The 25666-nt window shown below is 55.5% G+C and overlaps 2 protein-coding genes across 2 annotated transcripts in view; one reads left to right on the top strand and one right to left on the bottom strand.

The window, feature by feature from the left end:
- The window catches only part of RNF214 (ring finger protein 214), a 147265-nt gene that overhangs the window by 103254 nt on the left and 18345 nt on the right, over positions 1-25666 (bottom strand). The window lies entirely within an intron of this gene.
- BUD13 (BUD13 homolog) lies at positions 31-5797 on the top strand. The gene is made up of 11 exons (XM_061368282.1): positions 31-217; positions 356-449; positions 907-991; positions 1092-1149; positions 1666-2750; positions 3180-3487; positions 3567-3675; positions 3837-3975; positions 4483-4667; positions 5021-5102; positions 5384-5797. Exons 1-11 carry the CDS (start codon positions 87-89, stop codon positions 5475-5477), a joined length of 2370 nt encoding a protein of 789 aa, XP_061224266.1. The 5' UTR covers positions 31-86; the 3' UTR covers positions 5478-5797.

Here is a 25666-nt window from a genome sequence, read left to right as displayed (position 1 = left end):
ACCGCTAAACCCACGCCTGCTACCAGGCCACGCCCCCTCCGGCGCCGCGTACCAGCGCGCTGACCTCACTTCCGGTTGGCGCCAAGATGGCGGCGCAGGGGCTGTCGAAGGCCGAGTACCTGCGGCGGTACCTGAGCGGCCCGGCCGCCGCCGCCGCGCCCGCCCAGCCCCGCCGCCGCCGCAGGAAGAAGCCGCCGGGCGCGGCCGGCAGAGGCGGGTGAGTGGCGGGGCAAGGGGACGGCGCGGCCGGTGCCAGCCGCGGCCTTTCCGCAGTGCCCGAGGCGGGCCGCGGCCTGGGCGCTCCCGCGGAGCCCGCTTCGCTGACGGCGACCGGGGCCCCGTTTCCCGCTCGCAGGATGCGGATCGTGGATGACGACGTGAGCTGGAGCAGCATCGCTGCGGGCCACGAGAAGGAGGAGGAGGAGGAGGACGAAGGGGACATGCCTGTGGTGAGCGGGAGGGGCTGAACGCGGCGGCACTGACGCCGGGCTCCTGGCGGGGTCCGGCCCGTGTCTCCCTATGGGAACCTTTCTCGTCGCCTCCTCCTTTGGGAGCGTCTGCAGCAGGGAGGGACGGGTGTTCCTGCGCTAAGCACAAGGGTGAATGAGCTCCCTGCAGGCAGAAGTAGCCCGTTCTTTACTTATATCCAGTCTCACAAGTGCCCGAAGGATGTGGTGAGTCCATACAGTGGTTCTCGGGGCTTTAAAGCAGCTCTGGAGGCAGGGCAGAAGGTAGCTGTGCCGTTGGTGGGAATGCTGGCAGCAAGGAGGTTCTTCAAGGGCAGAGGCTCTGGGAAGTGGAACGATGGTCCCACAGCAGTTCTCAGTGCTGTTAGGGGTAATTCTTTGTGCCAGAGGGTAGAAATCTGTTCTTTCTCCCCCTCCAAAGCTGCTTTTCTGTGTTCAGGTGGCAGAATTTATTGACGAGCGTCCGGATGAGGTGAAGCTCATGGAGGAATTCCGAACAAATGCTAAATGGAAACTCCTTGGAGGTGAGACCAGACCAAAGGTATCTGTATCCTTGGAATGCTGATGAGAGCATGGGCTCTGCAGCTCCCTGGTGATGGTGTCTTTCTGGTTGTTCTCCTTTAGACCAAAATGAAGACTCGCAGAGTTTGGATGTTTCAGTCGCTGCCAAATCTGCCCCCAGGTACAGGCTCCAGCTGAGAATCCTTCTGTGGGTGAAGTCCTTTTTCCTGGTGGTGCCTCTCTTTTACTGCAGTTTCTAAGAGCTTTGTTGTGAAGTGTGAGAAGTGGCAGGGACAGGGATTCCCTTTCCCGTGCTGGGGGACCGGCAGCAGCGCTCTGGGTTTCGGTGTGATAGGTGTCCCTGCTGTCCCACAGGGGCAGTGTCAGGGATCTGGGTGAAGCCTCTTCTGAAAGCACCTGTGGGATGTTGGATGGGGCTTGGAGCAACTTGCTCTAGTGGAAAGTGTCCTTGAGTATGGCAGGGGTTGGAACTGGATGAGCTTTAAGGTCCCTTCCAACCCAAACCATTCCCCAACTCATTCTCTGTTCTGTGGTTGCATAGCATCCAGGCTCTCTTGTTTTCACCCTTGATCCCTACTGCTGCCTTTACAGATCCCGCTTGGGTTTCATTTCCAGCTTGGAGGCAGCAACCAAACACAGCTCTCACTCTGGTTCCCACCTTTGCCTCTCCTGGCAGGCGGCAGCGCCACGACTCCCCGGAGGGCTCCCCTGACAGAGCGCCTGTGGGCCCGGATCCAGCCCTCACCGGGCAGGACAGGAACAACTGCAGCAGCCTCCTGCCTCCCGGGCGCCGGCGCCACGACTCCCCGGAGCCGTCCCCACCCAGAAAGAAGCGCCACGACTCCCCCGAGCTCTCACCACCGAGGGGGAAGCACAGCGGCTCCCCAGACCCATCCCCACCACGGAGGAAGCGCCACGACTCCCCTGACCTGTCCCCTCCCAGGCAGGAGAGGAACAACTCCTGCAGCCTCCTGCCTCCCAGGCAGCAGCGCCACGACTCCCCTGACCTCTCACCACCAAGGAGGAAGCGCCACGACTCCCCTGACCTCTCCCCACCAAGGAGGAAGCGCCAGGACTCCCCTGACCTCTCCCCACCAAGGAGGAAGCGCCACGACTCCCCTGACCTCTCACCACCAAGGAGGAAGCGCCAGGACTCCCCTGACCTCTCCCCACCAAGGAGGAAGCGCCACGACTCCCCTGACCTCTCACCACCAAGGAGGAAGCGCCAGGACTCCCCTGACCTCTCCCCACCAAGGAGGAAGCGCCACGACTCCCCTGACCTCTCCCCACCAAGGAGGAAGCGCCAGGACTCCCCACCCCCCACCACCCAGGACTCCCCTGACCTCTCCCCACCAAGGAGGAAGCGCCACGACTCCCCTGACCTCTCCCCACCAAGGAGGAAACGCCACGACTCCCCTGACCTCTCCCCACCAAGGAGGAAGCGCCACGACTCCCCTGACCTGTCCCCTCCCCGGCGGCAGCGCCACGACTCCCCAGATGTGTCCCCAAAGAGGGGCAGTTCAGCATCAGGGAAGAGGAGCTGCAAGCCCACAGACAAGGCACAGTCAGGAAGGGCCCCAGGGGAGCAGCCTCAGCCCCGGCACGGTGTCTCTGACAAGTCCTCATCACGCCAGAAGCGCCAGGCCACCCCAGACCTGTCCCCTCCACGCAAGCAGAGGTACAGCTCTGACTCGGATTCCTCACCGCCCCGGCAGAAGAGGACAGGGTCACCCAGCCTGAGAAAGCAGAGTAGGACAAAAGGTGAGTGTGTGTAGGAGTTTGTCCTGTCTGTCCTGTGCTTTGCTGCCTGCCCACTCTAGGATCATGTTTGTGTGTGCCTGACGGATGAGTGGTGGGGAATTGGCAGTCTGCAGGCATGGAATGGTGGTGGATAGATGGTAATTTCTGTTGGTACAGCTAGTTCTTTCATCAGCCAGACCAGAACTGAGAGATAACTGGCTAAGGCTTAGGCATGTCCAAAAGGAGACTGGAGTTTAAACCCTGTCTCCAGGCAGTACATGTTTAGAAGGATTCAGAGAATTCCCAGGCTCTTGTCACATACCTGTCTTTGCCCTATAGCATGTCATCTCTTGAGATCTGATTTTCCTAGGAGCTAACATTTTTAGTCCTTTTGTGAGACTGACTCTGCCTACCTCTGGGGTTTGCAGTTAGTGTGTGTCTTTACTGCAGGTGCTTTTCCAGCTACGACACAGCCCAGGCAGGTGCCCTCGCCTCAGAGGGGCCTGAGGCACGACTCTAGCTCCCCATCCCCACGGAGAGGCATCCGGAATGCCCCTGATGCAGAGCGCAGGCTGGGCCGTGTACACAGCGGCTCCCCAAAGCGTGGTCCTCTCAAACACAACCACAGCCAGGCCTCGGACTCGGATCTGTCCCCTCCCCGACGGGCTCTGCCAGCCGGGAAGGAGCAGCACCGCTCCAGGAGCCCCCAGGACCTCTCTCCGCCTCGCCACTGTGACGCCAAGGGATCTCCCAAGAAGGTAGACGTTCCCCTTGTTGCACCTCTGGATCCTGGACAGCTTCAGCCAGCACTGACTGAGACTTCTGTTTGAATTACAGGCAAACACCATGCTTTCGGGGGTCAAAGCTGGCCTGGTGTCAGCTGATGTGCTGCGGAGGGAGCAGCAGGAGCTCAGGAAGCATGAGAGGAGTACCAAGCACTTGGAAGGTAGGGGTGTAAAACACTGCACGAGCACCAGCTCGCTTTCTGCTTCCTGCTCTCAGTTTGTCAGAGCCTGGAATGATTCAGGGGGGAAAATACCAAAGTGAGGGGCAGTTAGTCATGGGAATGTTCCCAAACGTGTGACTTGAGGCATGTGTCCCATCCAGAGGAATCCCGACACACTGAGACCGTCTTCCGAGACAAGTCGGGCCGCAGGAGGGACCTGGCGCAGGAGCGGCTGGAGCAGCAGCAGAAAGCTGAAGCCAAGTCCGAGAGGGATGAGCAGTATGCCAGATGGGGAAAGGGGTAAGGGTCTGCGCTTCCTCCTAGGTGGGGATGGGTCTGGGCAAAGGGGTAAGGGTCAGCTTTCTGCAGCAGCAGAAAGCTGAAGCCAAGCCCGAGAGGGATGAGCAGTATGCCAGATGGGGAAAGGGGTAAGGGTCTGCGCTTCCTCCTAGCTGGGGATGGGTCTGGGCAAAGGGGTAAGGGTCTGCAGCAGCAGAAAGCTGAAGCCAAGCCCGAGAGGGATGAGCAGTATGCCAGATGGGGAAAGGGGTAAGGGTCTGCACAGCTCCCAGCACCGTCTCAGGGCTCTTCGGTCTCTCTTCCAGCAGTGGTGTCACTGTGTTCTGAGTCTGGGTCTGGGACTGGGAGGCCACGTGTTGCACATGCCCTGGAGACCCCTGCAGTTATTCCCTCTGGCTGGATGTGTATTGGGAATGCTGCATACACAGTGGAAGTTCAGGCTGTGATGCGTCTTTCAAGCAGAGCAACTCCCAGTGAGTGATGACTTGGTTCTGTGTTTGTTTCCAGGCTGGCACAGGGGAGGCAGCAGCAGCAGAACGTGGAAGATGCCATAAAAGAGATGCAGAAGCCGTTGGCCCGTTACATTGATGACCAGGATCTGGATCGAATGCTGAGAGAGCAGGAGAGGGAGGGAGACCCCATGGCTGAGTTCATCAAAAAGAGGAAGGCCAAAGAGAACAAAGAGAAGAAAGGTTTGATTCTGAATTACATCAATCTCTGCTTTAAGTCCCTGGCAGCATAAAAGTGAAGCTGCTGTTTAAATGCAGCTTGGTCCTCAAGGCCTACTTTTATGAAGTGAGTGCAGCAGCAATGTTTGTTGCTGCTGGTTTGTTACCAGTGATGGTCACTACTGTTTGTTAGCTTGGGGAGCAGGATCTGGTGACTTAAAAATCAGGAGAGTCCGACTTGATCGTGTCTGTGGGAGTTCCCTCTGTGAGCTGTAGCTGGCTGTACACACACTGCTTGATGTACCTCTGGGGTGATGATGATGTGACCATGGGTGCACTGAAGGATTAAACGGCTCTATTGCTCTGTCTGTTCCTAGAAAAGCCCCGGTACAATGGACCAGCACCTCCACTCAACAGGTTTAACATATGGCCAGGGCACCGCTGGGACGGCGTGGACAGGTACGTGTCCTGATGCAGTGCTGTGTTAGTGAACATGGATGAGCTTTGCCTCAAACGGTTCCTGGTGTAAAGATTCACAGCTACCAGTTGCTGAGGGTGTTGCCAATAGTAAGGGCTGGTATTATCAGCTAAGGTGTGAAGAGCTTCAGAGATGCTACTGCAGATCGAGATGGAGGCTGAGCCACAGTAAAAGTAGCAGAAAGCTCAGAATGTCTCAAAGTTTGATTGCTTCAGAGAAGCTCCTGCCCAGCAGCCCATGGTGTTCTTGGTGGTGTTCGCAGGTCCAACGGCTTCGAGCAGCAGCGCTTTGCCAGGATAGCCAACAAGAAGGCGGTTCAGGAGCTCGCCTACAAGTGGAGCGTTGAGGACATGTAGGTCAGGTGAAGGACCACGCACAGCACCGCTCCTGGCTGTTGCCTGGCCAGAGCTGTGAGGAGCAGCTCACTCCGCCTGGACCAAGCCCTGTCCTCGGCGCTCAGCATCCACTGGACCCTGTTCCGAGAGGAGAGGCTGAATGGAGGAGAGCTGCCAAAAGAGGGTTTCCCCATCAAGCCTGAGGGGGGAGGACTTGGGGCAGCGCAGTGGTGGAGGTGCAGGGGCTGCTGCGTGCAGGAGCAGCTCCCCGCACTGGTGCTCCCCGTGAGACACTGGTTTCTGGGCCATTTGTTTGTCTTCTAACAAACTGTAGAAACTGATTTGTTTTCTATTTGTTTGATGCCAAATGCTTTGTCCTCTGAGGGCGGTTCACAAGTCTTCAGGTGTCCTAAATCTCAGGTTGTTCTTCATGCTGGAGGCATTTGGAACACGTGGTTGCTGCAGAGCTGGTCCTCTCCAGTCTCTTCCAGCACTCTTTTAGGGGGGACAGTTTCCTGTGGAAGCAAATGTGCAGTTTTCCCTGGAGCTGGAGGGTCTTGGGGCTTTGTTCCCTGGTTTTTATTCACTGTGTTCCCTTTCTCGCAGTCCTGGAACCTGTGTGTACACTCGGAAATAACAGCTTGCTTTTTTGGTACTTGATTCTGGTGGTGTTTCTTCCACAAGGAGGGATGAGGGGAGTCAGAGGCTGTTGGTGCAAGGGCTGTGTGTGACTGCAGTGCTGCAGGGCACCCCGAGAGGCACTGCTTCTGAGATGTAAAACAGTAATGTGGACTTCCTGAATTCACCTTAGTGGGAGAGGTGATTCCCTGGGTACAGCTTGTGCCTTCCTGCCTGCCCCACTTGGGTGTGAGTGTGCTGCTCTCGTAGGGCAGGTCTCTGACTTGTTTCTTACCAGGTACTTTCTTAAGCTCTTTCTCTGCACAAGAAGAGCATGGGAGAGCTTGGGTGATGCAGGTGTGGAAGATGCATCCGATCACTGTTGGCAGCAGAGCTGTTGGGAAATGCTGCAGGATGCTCTGGGATGAGAGGGGTGATGGAGATGCAGCAACTGCCACAGGAAGTGGATCCCTTTATTGGTGCTTGTGGAGGGGCAGCAGCCCTGGTCCTGGCACCGAGCAGCCACTGTGATTAGCTTTAAGCACAAAAACTGCATAGGAGAATCTTAATTGAATTTGGAGCTGTCGTTCACCGTCACGGCAGGCGCCGAGCACAGTAATTATTATGCAAATGAGGCAGATAGAGAAATGATTAATAATTGCACAAATTAGAAATTATTGTAAACATCCTGTGAGTGGTGATAAGCGCGGGAGGATCCTGCAGCCCCATCGCTTCAGTGCTGGGATCAGTGAACCATGCACTGGAGCTGTGCAGTGCTTGGGCTGAATCTGGTTGCACCTCCATGGAGAAGGTGGGTTTGGGGCTGGTCTCCTCTGTGGAGGAGTCAGGAGGCTGCAGCCCTGCTGTGTCTCTGGTACCCGGCACATCCCTGATGGCACCAGCATCCTGGTGCAGCTTCACCCCTGACCAGCCCCAAAAAGCACCTACTAATGACTGGTGGCTCCTGCTCCCTCCGAGCTGCTTGGGCTGGCATTTGCTGCTAATTGCACAACACTGTTTTCCCCTCTTCCGCTGTTCCGTACTTTTGACAGTGAGCACGATAATAATAATAATAGGCTTACAGCAGCTAATAGGCTTACGTGGTGCATTATTCGTGTCAAGGACAAGCAATTAAGCCTGGCCTCACACATCATAATTAGATTTTTGTTGATGAGCTCATGGGTAATGTGTTTAGTTCAGATTAAGAGCTTAAGGCGGGTGTGTGACGCCGCTGGACCCCAGGACCCTGCCTGCAGGTCTGGATGCAGGGATGGATGCAGGGATGGATGCAGGGATGGATGCAGGGATGGAGGGATGCAGGGATGGATGGAGAAGGGCTGCTGGGCTCAGCTGGTGCTTCGGACAGCTCTGCCTGTCCTTATGAGGGCGAACAGAGCTTCTCCTGACCTCCTTGTTTAATGGCTCCAGCAAAGTGGGCTCTTGCAATGCATGCTGTTGTTGCCGAGGTCTCCTCTTAGTTTGTAATTAAAAAGAGCCCCTGGTTTGTCACATTAATTTCTCTAACCAGCAGCAATCCCAGTCATGGGTACTCAGAAGGGCCTGATGTCTGTGTCCTGTGAAGCACAGCGATGGGGCCATGGTGGAGTACCCCAGGGTACAGGGCCCCCAATTCATTTTGGACGAGGATCGCTTCTGCTGCCTCCATCCTGCTGCAGGGCTGGAATGAATATACTGAGAGTGACAGGTTAGTGATTGTATATGCATATGTGCACCTTCCCTAATTGTGCCATAATTAGGGACACACAGAGATAAAAATTACTAATAATATTTACTCTAGACTCCCTTTTTTCCCAGTAACCTCTCTCTTGCTCATTTGCCGTGTCTTGGTGGAAATAACTTTGCAGATCCCAGTTAATGAATATTTGTTAATGCAAGAGCATTCCACGCCGGAATATCCAGAGGGCATCCTCTCTCTGCCTTGTAATCTGTTTCACGAGATGTTTAATATTTATGGTTCCAGAGCCTCGTGAATAAAGAGCCACCCGCAAACCCCCAGGAGCTCAGGGGCTGGGGATATTTATGGTGCTTCCTCTTTTTCTTTTCAATTACAAAGACACCTCACATAATTAAGTGCTAATAACCTTGTTAATCTAAAATTGATACTCTTTCTCCTGGCTATCTCTTAATAGAATTGAAAACAGATTAATAATCAAGGCTAGGAGACATTGCAGGCGATTAGGGAAGAGGGGATGCGCTCCGGTCCATCCCGGAGAGGATGCGGGAGCTGAGCATGGCCACTGGCATGGGCCATGCCAGGCCCAGGGTTCCCCAGAGCTGCCTTTTCCCTCCCGCTCCTAACACAGCTTAAATGTTGAAGAAAACCAGGGATGTAACACCACCTCCTAATGAAAGTGTTTTATGTTAATTAATTATGTATCAAGGCTCATTTCCATGCACAGCCCGGCTCTGCTTCCCTCCGCCGAGCCTTTGATCTGTCAAAGGCTAAATGGGAGATAAATAATCAAATTGAAAATCAGCCTGGATGCAGATAAACATGGTTGAGATGTGTTATCTGGTGATTAGCGCTGGGCACTGAGGAATGGGGCTCAAGCTGTGGGTACTGCTGCGCACGCAGGGCATGGGAAGCTCCCTGTGCCTCGGTTTCCCTGTGTCCCATGGCTCCTGCGATTGCTTCAGGTCCCTGTGCATGGAGAAGGGGCTCCTGGGCACCCTGGGGAGTGGCTGCTCATCCTCTCCATGAGGAGGCTGTGAAGGACTTCATCTGCACAACACTGGTGAAAAGTTAAGTCTGCAGCATTTCCTTTTGCAGGCAGTGATAGGTCCCCCAGGCCACAACCAGGGTAGCTGGTATGGACCCAGTTCTGGGGTAATTTAACCCAATCTCTAACCATTTGTTACACCTAAGCGGAGGCAGATGTGCATCCATATTCATTTTGGAGGCACTTCAGAAGTGTAACTCCATCAGTCAAGCAGGCTGGGCAGTGCCTGTGCAGGACCTCTGCCTGCCTGGCACCTCAGCCCCGGGCTGCTGCAGCCATAAATCAGGTGTTGCTCTAAGAGTAAACACCCTACAGCAGGAATTACAGATGATAATTGTGGAGTGCTTTATCGCCCTAATAAAACCGGAGTGTTCCAGCCTGCAGGTAATTACCAGCTAATAGATTTCTTCTTTAAGGGCTCGGTGCAGAGAGGGGCTGCGGAGCTGCAGGCACCCAGGGCTCTGCGATGCCACCGCTTTGGGTGGTGGGTGCAGGGACAAACACCCCACTGCGGTGCCCCAAGGACCCCTTTCCGATGGGGACATTGACTGGGGGTGCAGAGAGCGCAAGCTGCAGCAGGGACCCCCACTGCAACTGCAAGGTGGGGAATAGAACCTCTTGGCCGCTGCCCGCGATGCAACCTTCCTTGTCCTGCTCATTGTGAGCAGAGCAGAGCTCCCTGCCCCTGGCTGTGCTCCTTGTGCTCCTGCCGAGATGCCAGGGAGCACTGTGCCTGGAGGTTATTCCAATAGCAGATTAGGAAGGACAGGGAGCACTGTGCCTGGAGGTTATTCCAATAGCAGATTAGGAAGGACAGGGAGCACTGTGCCTGGAGGTTATTCCAGTAGCAGATTAGGAAGGGCTTTGGATCAGCTCCTCCTTGGAGCACTTTGGTGGTGATGTTGTTTCTCTCCAGGTGTGCTCAAGTGAGCAGAGCAGGGCCAGTGCTATGTCAGATCCATCCTGCTCAAGTGCTGTGAGGTCTCCAACCTGGAGAAGAGCCCTGTTCCAGGCAGGGGACATGGGGACACTGCATCCTTCTCCCAGCCAGTGGCACTCAGGTGAGTCCCATGGTCAGGCCGCAATAGGAGGGAGCCAGCCAAAAGCATGGGAGCAGCGCTGGGTGTCCCAGTGCCTCTGACCCTGCCTCTTGCTGGGATGCTGGTGCTTGCATGATGTGCCAGGGGTGCCTTGGCAGAGCCATCGGCAGTGCTGGAGCTCCATGGGACCTGCCGGGGCTCTCAGTGGTGCCACAGAGCAAGCTGAAGCCAACCAGCTCCAAGCAGAGCCGCGGCTCCAGCCCCACGCCGCTGCCTCGCTTCTCGTTGGAGCCAAGCACGGAGCAATCAAAGGGAGCGCACAGAGAGCGTTGTCCCCTCCAGTCTCGCCCCAGGCCCTGCCTTTGGGCTTGTGAAGGCTCTGCTCCAGCGGTGTCAGTTCTCATTAATCCACACATCAAAGGGGAGCTGCCAAACATCCTGCAGAGCTCGTGCTGCCTTCTCCAGAGCATCCCAGGGAGGCAGAGGGACAAGCAGGGCAGTGCAGAGCATCAGTGGGGTCCCCTGGGTGGGCAGGAGTGGGGCTCTGACCCTTTGCCTCTCACACATTGAGCCCCAAGGGCTGGGGCCAGTGGAGCTGTGAAGGGAAGGTGCGAGATCCCTCTTGCACTCAAGTCCTCTGTGCTCTGCTGTTGCTGTGAGCCCGGGTTTCCCTGCTCCGCTCGGGCTCAGCATCCCTCCAGCGACCTAATCAGGTCAATGCATTTTTAACTTGGCATAGGAAATCTTTGTAGTTTGTGTCAGACTCATTCTTCTCCCCTCTCTCTCCGTAGGGGGCTGCGTTATTTAATGCTGAATAGCACGCCGAGATGCTTTCCCTTCACCGTGCTGCTGACTGTGCACTCTGGGGCTGCAGGATGGGCAGATGGTGCAGGGGGGACCCATCGCTCCCAGTACATCACCCGCTTACAGCTAGATCCATGGAACAGCACAGATCCCGCTTCCAGCATCTGTCCAGCGGGGCCAGATGTGCTGACACAGTGAGAACCGCAGCACTCAGACCGTGTGCTTCCATCTCTGTGCACATCCACAGCTTCTCCTTGTGTCCAGGGCTTTATTCCCAGCCTGGGAATGGGCTCCATGCGTCGTGTGGCTGCAGGTCCCACCGTGGCCAGCACTTGTGGCTGTAATTGGGTGGCAGCACACAGATGGTGGCGGGTGCACAGACACAAAGGGCTGCTTTGTGTATCGGGGTTTATCTTTCCCATTAATGGCTTTCTAAATTGGTGGCAGTGGAGCAAAAAAACCCAATCTGAACTCGGAGCATGCATGATTACTATTGTAATAACCTTGGCTAATAAGAATATGATGTGGTGTTAAGCTGGGGAAGAAAACACATTTCTCATTAGCCTTTTGATTAATTACTCCACATAATTTCCTAGGGGGACATGCCTGGGACTGATTGCCTTTGCTTTTGATGCACGGAAGTGGTTTACCTTTGCTTAATAATTTGCCTGGTGACATTTTGATGGCAGTGCTCAATTCATCTCCAGTTGGACGGAGGCAGTGGTGCCTCGGCCTCCCCTTGCTCCTCCAGTGCTGGACCTGTGCTCCTTGCCTTCCCGGTGATGCTCTGCTGTGGTACCTGGAGCAGCGGTGTGCAGCTGCGTGGCTGCTCCCCTGCCAGGATCCCGCTGGAAGGAGGGATGTGTTTACATGGCTCAGAAGCGACCAATTTCCTTCCTTGCTCTGGAATATAAATATTTTATGGGAGCTAAAATATCCCGAGACCGTTTGATGTTGCCACATGGAGCGGCATCGAACGCAGGTGGGAAGGAGGGCAAGGAAAGAGAAGGGAGTGAGTAGCGATGCATTTGTTCCCTTTGCTGAAGATGGAATTAGGCTGCGTGTTTCTGCATCATAAAATTCCCCAGAACATTGATCCCCATTTACTGCTTCGGGAGCGGGTCCTTGGCTTGCAGCTCTGCACAGGGCCATGGGATGGGGCTGCACATGGGAATAGTCCTGGTGGCACCTCCTGCCCCTTCTCTGCTCCACTCTTGCCTTGGGGCTGCCCAGGACTCAACACTCACCCCTGTTTGTAGCATACAGAAATAGGGCCAAGCACTTGCTCCTTGCAGGCAGGTTTCCACTGGGGCTGGAGGGAAGCTGCTTTGCTTTACCCCCGTTAAGCTGGGTTTATGGCTTGGTACAATAAGAAGCCAAGGGGGGTTCTGCCTTGGCTTCTTCTTACTGTGATTCTTTCTCTGTTCTGGTCAGTGCCAGGCGAGTCCCTTGATGAATTATCCCAATATATATTCTGTCTGCAAAGAAAACACATATCATATATATCTTTGACAAGTTATTATTCTTCCTTATCAGAATATGTGTGCATCCAGCCACAACACAGCTCACCCCGTGTGTCACTGCCGTAACCAGCCCGGAGGAGCGCAGCAGCTCCGTGCCACCCTGCGGCCCTGCCTGGGTGTGATGGGATGCTCGGGGCGCAGGTTGGGGTCCCTGCCATGCTCTGTGTACCAGGCTGTGCAGGGCTGGGAGCAGCAGGAGCAATCCTGTCTCCGCTGTAGTGCCTTTAATGTTTAACTTATTAAGATAATAGCTCTTCCATCTCCGCCGGTTTGAAACATGATCTAATAGGATTCTTACAACAAAAGTTGCTAAGCAGCTAGGACATGATTTACTAATAGAGTCTGAACGTGCTGTAACTGAGATGGAAATTAATTTGGTGATGAGGAGATTAATGTATGGAGTAGAGCATATCCTTGCCTTTAAAGGGCAGGAGGAGCTATTGGGATGAGGCACTGGGTGAGGCCTTTGGGGAAGGCGTTAAAGCTGTTTCATCTCGATGCCTCGTCCCAGGCCTGGGCGCCGGGTGGCTCCTGCTTCCCTGGTACATGCTGGGCTCTTCCCCATGCCGATGTTAGTGTTGTTTTGTTCCATGTCTGCACACACCTGAGCATGGTGTTTGGGGAGAACAATCCTGCTCCGCCTCCCCACCTCCAACCTGCCTGAATCCCAGATGGAAGCAGCCCAGGAGGGAAGCGCAGGGCTTGCAGCCTGCCCCTTTTTGTTTGCATTGACTTCCCAGCAGCAGCTGGGCATCCATATTTATGGAGGGAGGAGAAGGAAACCCGACGGTAATCCCAGGAAAGGAGAACGTGTTGTAGTGATGCTCCCGAGGGCGCCAGCTGACCAGGAGCATGGCTCTGGTGTCCTGGCTGGGGTCACTGGGGGGGGCAGGCAGGAGAGATGGAATGAACATGGTGGGGATGCTGCAGGGGGAAAAGGAGCTGGTGGCCAAGTGTTTCTGCTGCTGAAAGGAGGGAGCAGGGAGCTGATCACCTCCTGCTCCATGGCTCTGTGGCTGGGATGCGGTGGCAGCTGCCAGCTTCCCATAGCACCCAGGTGCGTGCGCCCCACCTCTGCCTGATCCCCTCATGCTGAGGCTGGGGGGACAGTGGAGGAGGCGAAGGATGAGAACTCCAAAGCCTCCCTGCACAGGAAGCAGAGGGCTTTGGGCTGTTGGCATCAGCGCGTACCGGGACAAGGAGATCTCGAGCATCAAGGGAGCACATGGGGATAGTGCAAGGGCACGAAGTCCCCATCCTAAAGATGCTGGTAGGATTCCTGACAGAGGACAGGCTGTGAGATGAAGAGGAGCGTGTGCCTTTGTTTCTTCTTCGTGCTTTTTTTCCCTCCCTGAGTTATCTCTGGCGCAGCCTTGCAAGAAGGAAAGCTTGTGGGCATCTGTGTTTCTGTCTTCCCCAGGGACCATCAGTATGCAGAGCCTGTTACCTGGGCAAGGGCCCTTCACTGCCTCGGTACTGTCAAGGTTATGCAGGGGACGGTCCTCAAGCAGAGCAGGGATGCATGGGTGGGATGTGCTACCCAGAGGAGGATGAGGATAAGAATGGGTGTAGGGTTAATGCCAGTGGCAGGAGCTGCTCCCAAATCTGGGGTGCAGTTATTCCCAGCAGGAAATCCACGCTCCTTCCCTCATGGGATGGAGCAAAGGCAAGCGGGCAGCAGCACCGCTGATGCAGGTACTCAACATCCCACTTCTGGCGCTGGGATGAAGGCAAATATTTGGAGAAGGGCCGAGGCCGGCTTGCCCAGCATTTAGACGGAGCCGCAGCCTCTCGGAGGCTGGGATTAATTTGAAGGAATTTACTGGTGGAGTCTGTGGCAGATAGAACAGTTTGCTTATTTCACACTTGTGTGGCCACCTGCTACGAACTGTTTGTTCAGTTTCAAATTCTTTAATTAAAATCAACATAAAACAGATTGAAAACATCCCAAGAAGGGGCTGCTTGATTTGCTGGAGGATATTGCAGCAGGCGAGGCAGCGTGCTTACAAGACGCTGCATCACTGGGGAGCATCCGCGGCGGTTCTGGGTACCACAGGTCCAGTGTTGAGGGCCGCCTGCCCCAGGGCACCTTCCATCACCCTGGGGGTGTTCATGGGCATCTTCTCTTCTTTATGTGGGTGCTGCTCCCTGAGCCCGGCAGTGCCCCTGCGATGGGTACAGGTGCGATGCAGTGCCCCAGCCTTTTGCAGCACTGATTAGAAGCCTCCTCCAACAACCATCAAAGCCTCAATTAACAGGGTCCGCTCGCACCCCTCTTGCAGAGCCCAGATAAGAATAGAAATCTCCCTTGGAAATGGGTTTGTGTTTGGCTGCGGGTGCAGGGCTGTAAATGACCTGCTCTGTGCAGCGCCGGAGAGGGGCCGGGGACAATTACGGTGCTCTTTGGGAGCCGGTTATCTGAAGGAAACAGGTGCGCTGCTATTTAGCTGTCTAATATCCCAGTGGGAGGGGAAGCAGAATTAAAACCTGTCTCTTTTCAGAGCCGTTTGAATCTGAAGGAGGATTCTTCCTTTATGTGGCAGCTTTTCATTTGAAGGGGCTTCTTCCTCTCTCCCCCATTTGCATGTGGCCACCAAGAAGGACAGAGAGGGAAGGAGAGCTGAGATGGAGCCCCACCACATCCCTGTAAGGATGCAGGGATGCTCGGAGAGCACCCAGTTGGCCTCTCTGCATATTCATCTTGGTGCTGGCATCTCCTGCACCGATACAGGTGAAACAACAGCAGCCACCCGGTGCAAGAAGTTAATATATAGCCAGGCAAGTGTTTTAATAACAGGAAAGGTTAAAAACCCCCTCTCAGGCTGCTCGTGGGCTCCTGCCAGCTCCTGCGAGCCTGTGAGACCCAGAGTACCATGACTGTATTGATTCAATTATTCTCTACAATGTAATACCCTGCATTTGTGTGATAGCAACAAACAGAGTTGAAAGACATACAAAAATAAATGATCTGAAAGTTAATATGGCTGAATGAGCAGCTCTGAATGAGAGGAGAGCGCGCTTTGGTTTTACATTGTAAAATCAATAGCGCGCAGAACAATGTCCTAACTTCCTCCAGGGACCCGGAGAGGACCTGCCTGCATTGATCACTATGCAAATGCACTGAATTCATGAAACCCGCATCCCCGGTAATTGATGGCTCTTATAATTACCTCCGAGTTATGAGCTTTTAGGGGATTTCATTGATTCCTGCGCAGGGAGCGGGCGAGGGCAGCTTCCTGGAAGCACTGCCTGGGTACAGGAGGCGATGGCTGCAGCATCGGGGGCTCCCCACACCACCAGCCCATGGCATTTTGGGGGCCTTGTTGAAGGTGGGGGGACAGTGGCTTGAATCTCAACCCTGCCAAGCCCAGAGGGCCCTTATAAGAGCAGAGTGGGTGCATGGGGCTGCTCCCTGAGCCTGGCATCCCATAGGGGTGCTGGTGTCCGGTGTGTGTGTGCCATGGGGGGATGTGGCAGCGCTGTGCCCTGCTGACAAGTCACATCAGCAAAGGGGTCATATCCAAAGGGATAATAGTGTTACATAGAACATTGTTTGAGAAAAAGGGCCTGGCCATTGAGCTCTGCAGACTAATTAGATTAAGTTGGTGAGCTCATCAGTGTTGTGCATAATTAAGATTGAGAGCTAATTGCAGGCTGTTTGATGCCCTCTGTTAACTGAGTTGTCCCTTGCAGAGGTGGTGTGGCTGGAGCTCCAGAGCCCAGGAGGGGATGTGGCCATCACCAGACCTGCTCACAGGTATGAGGCAGGAGGTGACGCTGCTCTTGGAGCCTGTTCCCAGTGCTGTCACCTGCCCATCACATGGGCATCACTCCTTGTGCTGCCCTGGTGCTTGTGAGCCTTCATTAGCTGGCATGGCAAGGCCACTGCTTGCTCCCAGGGTGTTCCCAATCTCATGCATTGGGTATTTTTAAGGGTTCTTTTGAAATAGCTCTACCCTGAGTGAGTCCAGAGGAACGTGGATCTCTCTCAGAAGTCATGGATGTATCTGACCAGGCATCCGCTGTTTTCTAGCCCCCTCAGCCCTTGGTCTCTCTGGTGTGTGCATCAGGAGCGGGCGCACTGTGGCTGGGGCCCCTAGGAGTGACTCAGTGAAGGGGTCCCTCTCTGGGTTTGTGGCCAGGCAGGAGAGAATCTGGTGGTTTATGCAAAGGGGGTTGTGCCAAACAGAACAAAGAATGAACGGGATGGACTGGATGGGAAGTAAGGCAAGAAGGAGTCAGCCCATGTTCTGAGGGCTCTGCAGCCACCGCTGCCTCTGGAGAAGCTGTATGGTGATGGCTGGGGTTGATCAAATCAGATGCAGTGCTTAATAAGACACAATTCTGGCTGTGTTGTGGTGGCTGGAGGGCTGGTGCTGCCCCTTAACAGCTTTTGTCCTCGCTCTGCCGTGTTTCATATCTGAGCTTTCCTCTTTTCCCCTCTCCTCTTTGCTCTCTTTATTCTCCCACCTCGCTTTTCTTCTCCTGCTGCCTCCTCTGCCTGACCCTCTGCTCTCTATCCACTAAAGGGGTTCTCCACAGACCCCCTTAGTGCTCCTCTGGACCCTCTGCAGGCTACGTCCTCCTCACCCTCATTGCAGGGCAGCTTTGGGAGCTCCCTCCTCGCCAGTCCCTTCTCCTGGCGCCCACCCCGCTGCCGTGCCGCCTGGCACCGCGCTCCCTCCGCTTCAGGCTCCTCGTCTCCATCTCCAAGGTTACACAAACTGCTTCCCTCTCCTCTCCTGAGCTCCCAGCGGGATTTCCCGACGCCGTTCACCATTTGGGGTGTGTTTCTCATTGCCTTTCCTGGTTCTCCCGCACCTTCTCCCCGAGCCCCACTGTGTGTCTCTGCCCGTGCCCATCGCTGGAGGTGCTGCCCTGAGCCACAGTCCCCATTGCACACGCCATCAGCTCCGACAACGACAGAGATGTAACCCTGTCATCCTTTCTGTGTGATCTTTCAGTTGTTGCAGCCTGAAAAGTGATTGTGTGTGGGAGGGGGGGAAGGAGCAAAACAAGCCCCAAAGCCTTTTCCAGATGTACGAGAAGCCTGAAATAACTCCGGCTTCTCGCTCTGCAATAACAGGAGGGGAACATGAGCAGATGTTTATAGGTCACGCTGCTTGTTTTTCCCCTTTTCTTTCCGAGGAAGGGTTTGGTTGAGAGCTGCCTTCCCCTTCGCACACCGCTGAGAGCAGCACGAACCCCGCTGGTGCCGGAGGGGTCCCGTGTGGGAGCCGGAGGCAGGGATGCTCCGAGGGCAGTGTCGGTGCAGGCAGAGGGGCTCAAAGCCGTGGCAGGGACCCCGTGCGCTGGGGCTGTCCCCACGGCAGCGCGGACGGGAGGTGGCAGTGCTGCACCGGCGCGTCCCCAGCCTGCGCCGCGCCCGCGGCTCCCGGCGCGGTTTAATTGCGCTTAATTACACCCCGCGGCCGCTCCGTGGCCCCGGGTGAGGCCGGCTCCGAGCCCCTGTGCGGGGGGGCTGGTCCTCAGGGGCCGCGTTGGCACGGGAAAGGTCTTCAACCAGCAGAGCCTCCTCTCTGGAGGCTGCTCTTAAAGCTCTTTTGAAGGGGGCAGCTGGGAGTGGAGGAGAGTTTAGACAGATCTGATTCCTCTATCTCAGACAAACACACCCGCCTCCCCCCGCCTGCACATCAGCAGCACATGTTCCAGGGAAAGATCATCTCGAAAGAAATGGATTTTCCCCCTCCTGCTTTGCCATTTCTGCTTGTATTTCTGAAAGCCGGAGTGATGGGTTGTGAACTTTGAGGAGCGATTTCTATTCTTCTCTCTCACCTGACATGTGGGCAGAGGGACTGCGAGCCTGAATAACAAGACAGCGCTGAAACAGCTTGGGGAAGGATGCTGAGGCTCAGGCAGCATCCTCCCGCCTCCAAAAGCATCTTCTCCTCCAGCTTGCTGTAGAAAACCTGGCTCAGGGTGAGGGGTGGGTGCTGGGAAGGGGCTGCTCTCACCCATTGCCCTGCCCGGGTGCCCAGCTCGGGTCCCTGTGCAGGGACGTGGTGTGGCTGCAGCCACCTCTCCTCAGCTAATGGCAGAGAGCAATAAACACGAAGCAATCCCTGTGATATAGCGGCAGCGTGTAATTAATACCAAATGACTCTATGGATTTCTACATTAGACCCACATTAATGTGAGATGGTCTGATCACAAGTAACGTTAAGGCAACAAATGCCTAAGGATTAGTGTGAGCGGGCAGCTCTGTGTCCCACACCATCCCTCCCGTCATCGAGGGTGTCCCCATAGGCGTGTTGGGATGCTCCACAATGTCCTTCCCCTCAATGGGTGGTGCCTGACCAGGTTTCTGTCCCTCTCCAGGCTGTCCCAGCGCTGTTCCAGGGCATGGGGCTTTTCCAGCAGTGGCCACAGAGGGAAAGCCGGAGAAGCGGAGATGAAGTTTCCAAGCTCCACCCAAACTCAACACCTTCCATGTAAGCAACCCCTCCCCGCTCAGCCCTTCAGGCTTTTGAGTTCTGTATTAAACTCTCACTCTACTTTTGGTGTGACAAATGATTGAAAAGCGTAATTTGAAAGCTAAGCTCCCCATCACACTCTTCCCTATTGTTTATTTGCCAGCTCCAAAGTGGTTGGCTGCCAAGGAAAGTAATCAGAAGGTAATAGCCTAAAATGGGATGAATCCCCAGAGCTGCCAGCAAGCTGGAAAACTACAACCTCGGAGCTGCCTGCGGTATTCATGCACCGAAAATAATTGTGTAGAACAGCGGAGCTGGGATCAAACCCGGGCTGACATCCTGCGCCGTGTGCCGCGGTCTGATGCGGTTATGAGTAACTTGCTCAGGGGCAAGGCAGCCCAAAAGGAGTCTCAGGGAGGGATGCTGGGAATCGTTTGCCCATGTGGATGAGGCAGCATCTTCCCAGAGCAAAGCGCATCTCTGTGGTGCCGTCCCCTCCCTCCCTGCGTGGCTCTGACTTCCCCCTCTCGCCGCTAAGCGCTGATGTTATTGAGTGTGGCAAGTGGCAGTTCATTAAAAAGTGGGAGCAGATGGGGAAGGGATTGTAGAGGAAGATTAATGATGCGCACCGACAAGTGCGTCGGCCCAGGTTTGGGAGTAAACACAATCACGGGAGCGGGCGATCCTCCTGTCAGCTCCGCTCTGCTTAGCTGGCCCGGGAGCTCCCGACAGGGAATGCCACAGCGCTGCCGGTGCGGAGGGGCTCGGTGACAGCCGTGACGTGGCTGCTCGTGCTGGGGACCTCAAGTGATGCTGCTGCCAGGGGCTGGGAGCAGGGACGATGCCGGGTGCCCATGGTTACCCTGCCTGGGGAAGTGCAGTGTGAGCAGAGCAGTGGGGGCTTGCAGACACCATCAGCTCCACCTCCTCCTTCCATCCCTTTTTGTCCATCTCTGCTCCAAGTGTCCGGCTGAGCTCTGCACCCTCTGGCTGGCAGTGCTGGTGCCTGGCTCTGGAAGCCTGTTGGCAGATGTATAGTGGTGGATGCTCAGTGAAAGACAGAGCCCATTGCGCCGCCTCCCTGCCTGCATCCCATGGGATGCCAGCCATGGCACAGGGGGCTTGCTTGAGATGTCAGTGCTGCACTGAGGAGTGGGCTGCTCATTAAGCACCTGTGCCTCTGTCAGCAGCCCCTTTTCCTTGCCGTGACAAAGCTCACCTTTCCCTACCTGCTTGGCTTGTCCTGGCCTCGCGTCTCCTCTCGCTGCTGACAGAGCTGACCTATCCACCAGGCTCTGCTGCGCGCTAATAGAAAGGCCAGACAGCAGCAGCATCTCTGCCGCTGCATTTAAATACAGGGTACATCTGCCTTGCAGCAGGGCGCGGGCTCCTGCCAGCCTCCCCTCGGGAGGACAAACCTTTCATTATGGATGTGACTGTCAATTTTGCTGCAATTTACCCCAAAGTGCCCAGTAACTTGTTTAAGAGCCAGCGGGGAGGAGAGGAGCGCGATGGGGCTCATTTGTCACTGTGTTAAGTGGTGGTGGGGAAGCTCCCCTCTCCAGTGCCTGGGGGATGCCACCCCTTGGGGGCTGCAGAGTAGGAACAGGCAGGATGATACCAAACCCATAGATCCATCCGGGCTGATATCCCCTCTGATGTGACGCCATGGCTCAGGCGAGGCTGTCACTGTGACCATCCCCACCTCATGCACCACTGCAGCCAGGCAGCACACAGGGGATGCTGCTGGGGAGGGCCATTGTCCAGCCAAGCCACTGCCAAGGGCATACAAAATTTAATAAGGGGATGCTGGAAATCATATTGTCCTAAATAATATAATAAACACTAATTTACTCACATTTATCTCCCGGAGTTTTTTCTGAAAGCAGTAATCTTGCATCTTCTGCAGTGATGGATTAGCAGGAAGGAAACTCGGCTGGGGAATAAAAACCCACATCATGTAGTTTTTGACATGTTATTATTCAGTTTTATCTCGGGTTGCTCATTCCTGGGCCATTACTCATGCTCACTGGGATGTTTCTCCCCCCAAGCCCCCCCACTTATTTATTTACTTCTAGCGTGACCAGCAGCAAAGATGCTGACAAACCCTCCTGCCTTTCCCCCACTGTTAGAGGGGTGGGATGCGCCTGTGGGGCCTTTGTTGGCACAGGGGGATGCCACGCACCGGGTACCATCGTGCGGTGCCACCAGCACCATGAGCCACTGCAGTCATTAGCGCCGAGGACGTGGAGGCGGTGTCGGGAGCTTTAATTACTGCTGGAGCTCTGCCTCCATCGCTCATTAGCAGCTGTGCATGGCAGCACCCGGGATGCAGCGCCCCGTGCCTTCTCCTCACCGGGTTTTGGCTGCGTTGCTCCGAGTCACACCAGGGTTAGTGAATAACTGCAAATTACCCGTGGGAGGGTGCCGTGGGTTTGTTCCCATCACTTGTTGACTCCCAGGCTTGAAAGCAATCGTGGCAATGCAGGGCCCAGCATCACCTCGAATCGCAGTGTGGGGCGCAGGATGTGCCAGCCCAGTCCTTCCCAGTGAAACCAGTCCCTTCTCGCCCCCGTTACTGCGGCTGTCCCATCTGGCAGAGCTCAGGCAGGCAGCAAGCTCTTCCTGCCCACAAAATAGAGAGCAGCTCTGTGTTTATTTATGGTTGCTGTAAAGTGTGCCTGTTGCCTATACATATATATGTATTTATATACACAGGGGGTGGGCTGGGAAGCGCGCAGCTCTCGGTGGGAGGGGCTGGCAGAGCACGAAACACTGGAAAGCATCCAAACCAGAGGAGTGAGAGCAAAAACAAGCCCCCGAGCGATGGCAGGAGGCAGGGCTGCTCTCATTGCTCCTCCAGTGATGCCAGCCCAGCCACCGCTGCAGCCCCAGCGGTCCGGGGGGCTCTGCCGGCTCCTCTGGGCCCCTTCACCCCTAAAATGCATCCTTTGCATCATCTCAGTGGGGAAAACCAGGCTGGAGCTGGTTGCTGTGAGGCTGCAGGGACTGGTGCATGTGTGAGCCCGCAGCCAGGCAGGCAGCTCCCTTGTTTGACTATCCCTCTCCAAATTTGCTTAGCTCAAGCTGGAATCCGCAGTAAGCAAACGGCTCTCTGTTTGCACTCGGTGCTAATGAAGAGGCAGAGAGCGCTGCCCACCGATGCTCCGAGGGCAGCCGTGTTTGCAGAGGGCCTGTGTACAGCATGCTGTGTTTACCAGGCAGTGCCAGCCCAGCCTTTGCTTTCCCAATGAGCACAGGCTCTCCAGTTGCATCTGTTTTCTCCCAGCAGGAACTTGGCCGTGCCAGGCAGGACAGGAGGGTCTGCATCAGGGACGGGACAGCTCGGGGTAATCCCAAATGCTGCTTCATCCCAGCATCCCGTACCAGGCCATCCCACTGCATCCTGCCCTGCGCTGCCAGAAACCTCCATCCAGGCTGATCCCTTGAGGGGAGCAGAAGGGAATCACATTTATTTGCAAATAGGGATGTTATTGAGCCAAATGAGCAGGATTAGGAGGGGCTCTGGGTCTGTCAGCGCAGGCTGTTTAATTAGAGCTCAGCCATAACACTCATCATCACCCCTGATGCTGGGCTCCGCTCCCCAGGCTTCCCCCCCACAAGGAGCTGGGTTCTCCCCAGCTCCTCCCCACATACCTGCTGGAGACACTCAAGGTGAGTGCGACGGGGGTCAGCCACGCTCAAGCCTTGGTTACAGCCAGCAGGAGCTGCTGAGATTTCTAATTAAGATTAAGGAATGCACAGAGCTCATAAAGGCTTCTTAGGAATGTATAATTTGATTAGCTTGTTTCCTCGCATCCCGTTCGCTCCCAGGGTGGCTCCCGTGGCCTCTTGCTGCCAGCTCCCAGACACCAGCCTTGGAGCATCCTGGTGCCACTGCCCTTGTCACAGCATCCTGGGTGGAAGTGTCCCGGCAAAGCCTTTCCATGGGGAATGAAGCAGCACAATGAGCAGCTGAAAGGGAGCGTGGGCCTGATTCCTGTGCTGGGAGGGCCACCAGCAGGCACCATGGTCCTGCTGTCCATCCTGGTTCAGCCAAGGCAGCCTGGAGCCGGCAAAGAGCTCTGCACCTGAGCGGGGGGGACGTGTGCGCATCAGTATTGATTCAGCACTCCCAGGAACCCTGGATGAAGTGTAATTATCTCAGCTCAATCAACCCGGATTAGCATAGCATCAAGTCACCCACCAGACAGGGGGCTTGATTTCTGGGATCAAAGCCACGCTGTAGCCGCTGATTAAGCGGGCGCAGGGGAGGCAGGAGAAGAAAGCCACGTCCTCGGCTGCCTTCCTATCCCCATGGCTGCCGAGTTAACTTTTCCCTCCCAAACTTCCCAGAGGTATCCCATGAACCGGGCCCATGGCTCACTGAGTGCCCAGCACACGCAGGGTCGCTCCCTGCGCAGCATCCAACCCGCAGCTCTGCTCTCCTTAATTAAGAACTAAATATAGATCTTCATTAAGGCACTGATGAATTTAATTTAGAGTGGCATTACTGCCTTAACTTCCAGAGCTCAGCGCCTTGTTTGTGTAATGTAAAATGTAAGCTAAATGAGTGCTTACTTGTTGCCACCATAAATAATTCCCTAGCAAATCCCTCCGCACATGTCTCATACTCTAAATCCATCTCCTCCTCCGGAATACTCATGGGCACCAGGCCTCTTTCTTCCCACCTTGCAGATTTTAACACCAACGCTCCCAACAGCGTGCAGGAGGGGCAGGAAAGGTGAGAGGAGCAGCACAATGTGGCAGGACCTGTAATATGGGTTCAATGCTGAGGTTATCACCTCACCCTGAGGTCCCCCATGAGGAGCCCTGGCTGAGGATGGCCGGGATGCTTCTGGAGTGCCCTGGGATCCTTCCCTTCCCTGTGTGATGTCCACCCATCACCCAAGCACACGGCCCTGTTTCAGGGGCCTTGTTATCCCCAGGATTCCCAGTGATTGCGGAGCTGGCCCCAGGCTGCACAGCCGAGACCCTGGTGGGCTGGCAGGGAGCATGGCTGGGGGATGCGGGTGGTCCAGGGAGGGTCTGTAAGAGCAATGGGGCACTGCATGGATACCTGGATTAGAGCCGGTGGGAGGCTGGCTACCGGGTGCAGAGGGAGGTCGGGTCCATAGGTGGGAATCAGCTCCTGCCTTTGATTAAATAACAGCCTACAATCAATTTCCTCTGAGGAGCAAGTGCAGGAGAACTGTAGTGGGAAGGGAACTAAAAGAGCCTGCATTTGCTGAGCTATGAGCCACGGTTGTGTCCTGCTTGCTGAAAGGATTTCTGTTAAAGCTCCACCACTCTCCTGCCTTAAACATATAGCAAAATAATCCATGGATTTTTTTATATAGCCTAAACCCTGTGAACCTTTCCATGGGAAATAATGACGAGTGGATGGAGCTGGCATTAAGGGCTAAAAAGAAACATGTGCACAAAAAGCCACAGCTAATATTTCGGGGCTGGAATCACTGCCCACCCTGTGTGTCGGCTCCAAAGCATCCTGAGAGGTGAAAACCAGGATATGCGGCTGCCTGATCCCAGCACGCATCCCATGGGATAATGCTGGTTACATCGGTCATGAGCTGCTCTGTCCTCCAGGCTCCCAGCATGGAGCAGGCTCTGTTGGAGCTGGTGCATGGATACCTCTGCTTTCCCAGCTCCCATCCCCACCAATTCACACCACAGGTCACAACACCTTACTCCACCTTCTGTAAGTGCCTTAAAACCAGATATGAGGTTCCTCCAATGTCCTCGTTACTGGAATGAAATTAGCCATTTGAGATGCTGCCTAATGAAATCAGCCCGGTGACAAGCGCTCTGTTGCGGTGGTGGTGGGATGGACACGCTCCCAAGGCAGCCCCTGCCCGGGGGTGATCCCAGCAAGCAGCCCCTTGGATGGCAGGACCAGGCGATGTGGTGTGGGCTCAGCAGCGGTCACGGGGCTCTGCACGGGCCCGGGCAGACCAAAGTCAGCGAGGCAGAGGTGGATGGAAGACACCGTCTGGAGCTGCGCCATTGCCCTGCTGCTGGCAGCGGTGCCATCACCCTGCTGATCACTGGGGCTCCACTCGCTGCTCCCAGCCTTGCCCTGTGCCCCCGCCTGTCAGCGCTTCCCCTCCTCACCCTGGCAAGGAGCTGACCTGCGGGTGGTTAACCCCGTGCTCAGGGCACAGCCATGTCCATCCCTGGCAGGGTGAGGACACGTTCCTCCCTGTCCTCAGCAGCACCCACCGAGATGCTCTACCTGGACCACGGCACAGGCTGGGTGGGATGCTCTGCTCCTGCCCCGCTCTGCCTGCTCCATCTTCCTGCTCCCCACTGTCCCGGCACAAACCATTTGCTCAGATAACAGATGATGTGTTTATCCCAAGGGATACAAGCCGGAATATTAGGATGTCAAAACTGGCAGCATTTGCAATACGTTACTGTCAAACGGGAAATAAAAAGGGAGTTGCAGTTATTTAATTTGGTGCCGGTGCAGGAGATGGGCAGCGGGGGGGAGGATGGGGCTGCTGTGGGACTGGGGCAGAGCCGGGTCCCTGTGCACGCTGCTGGGGCCAGGGCAGGGCGCAGGGTGCAGCATCGCGGGGCTGCTCCTCCTGCCCTCGCCCCGGTGAGGTCGAAATTTGTACTTTAAAACATTTGCTGGGGAAAAAAAGGCTTTTTGAAGGCAAACACCCCGGCTCCTCAGGGAGCGCTCCGGGCCTGCGGAATGCCAATGGAACGCCTTGGAAAACCCAGCCTGCAGAGCCAGGTTTGGGATCAGGAGAGGGGGGTCTGTGTGTGTGTGGGGAGGATGGCTCACTGTGTCCTTTGGCCATAGCAAGCTGAGGGGAGGGAGGAGGAGAACTGTCGCACTGGTACCACAGCTGTGCCTGCTGGGAATCAAAGGCAGGTGATTCATACAGATGTGTCTGCCCAAAAGGAAGAGCTTGGAAGAGCGAGGAATGTGTCTCCTGGGTTAAAGAGTTGCCCTGCTCCTAGAAATGGGTACTTGGGGTAGGAAGGGAAGGAGCAAATCCCAACCACAGTCAAGCGCAG

The sequence above is a fragment of the Neopsephotus bourkii genome, unplaced genomic scaffold (assembly GCF_033783945.1).
Source record: "Neopsephotus bourkii isolate Nb327-2 ecotype Australia unplaced genomic scaffold, CSIRO-AGI_Nbou_v1 NB_1433, whole genome shotgun sequence".
Classification (NCBI taxonomy): Eukaryota; Metazoa; Chordata; class Aves; order Psittaciformes; family Psittacidae; genus Neopsephotus; species Neopsephotus bourkii.
This window is presented reverse-complemented; position numbering and strand designations above follow the sequence as displayed.

Coding starts and splice junctions, on each gene's coding strand:
- BUD13 (XM_061368282.1), top strand. CDS start 87: ATGGCGGCGCAGGGGCTGTCGAAGGCCGAGTACCTGCGGCGGTACCTG. Junction 2,751..3,179: donor AAAGCAGAGTAGGACAAAAG/GTGAGTGTGTGT, acceptor TCTTTACTGCAG/GTGCTTTTCCAGCTACGACA. Junction 3,488..3,566: donor CCAAGGGATCTCCCAAGAAG/GTAGACGTTCCC, acceptor TTTGAATTACAG/GCAAACACCATGCTTTCGGG.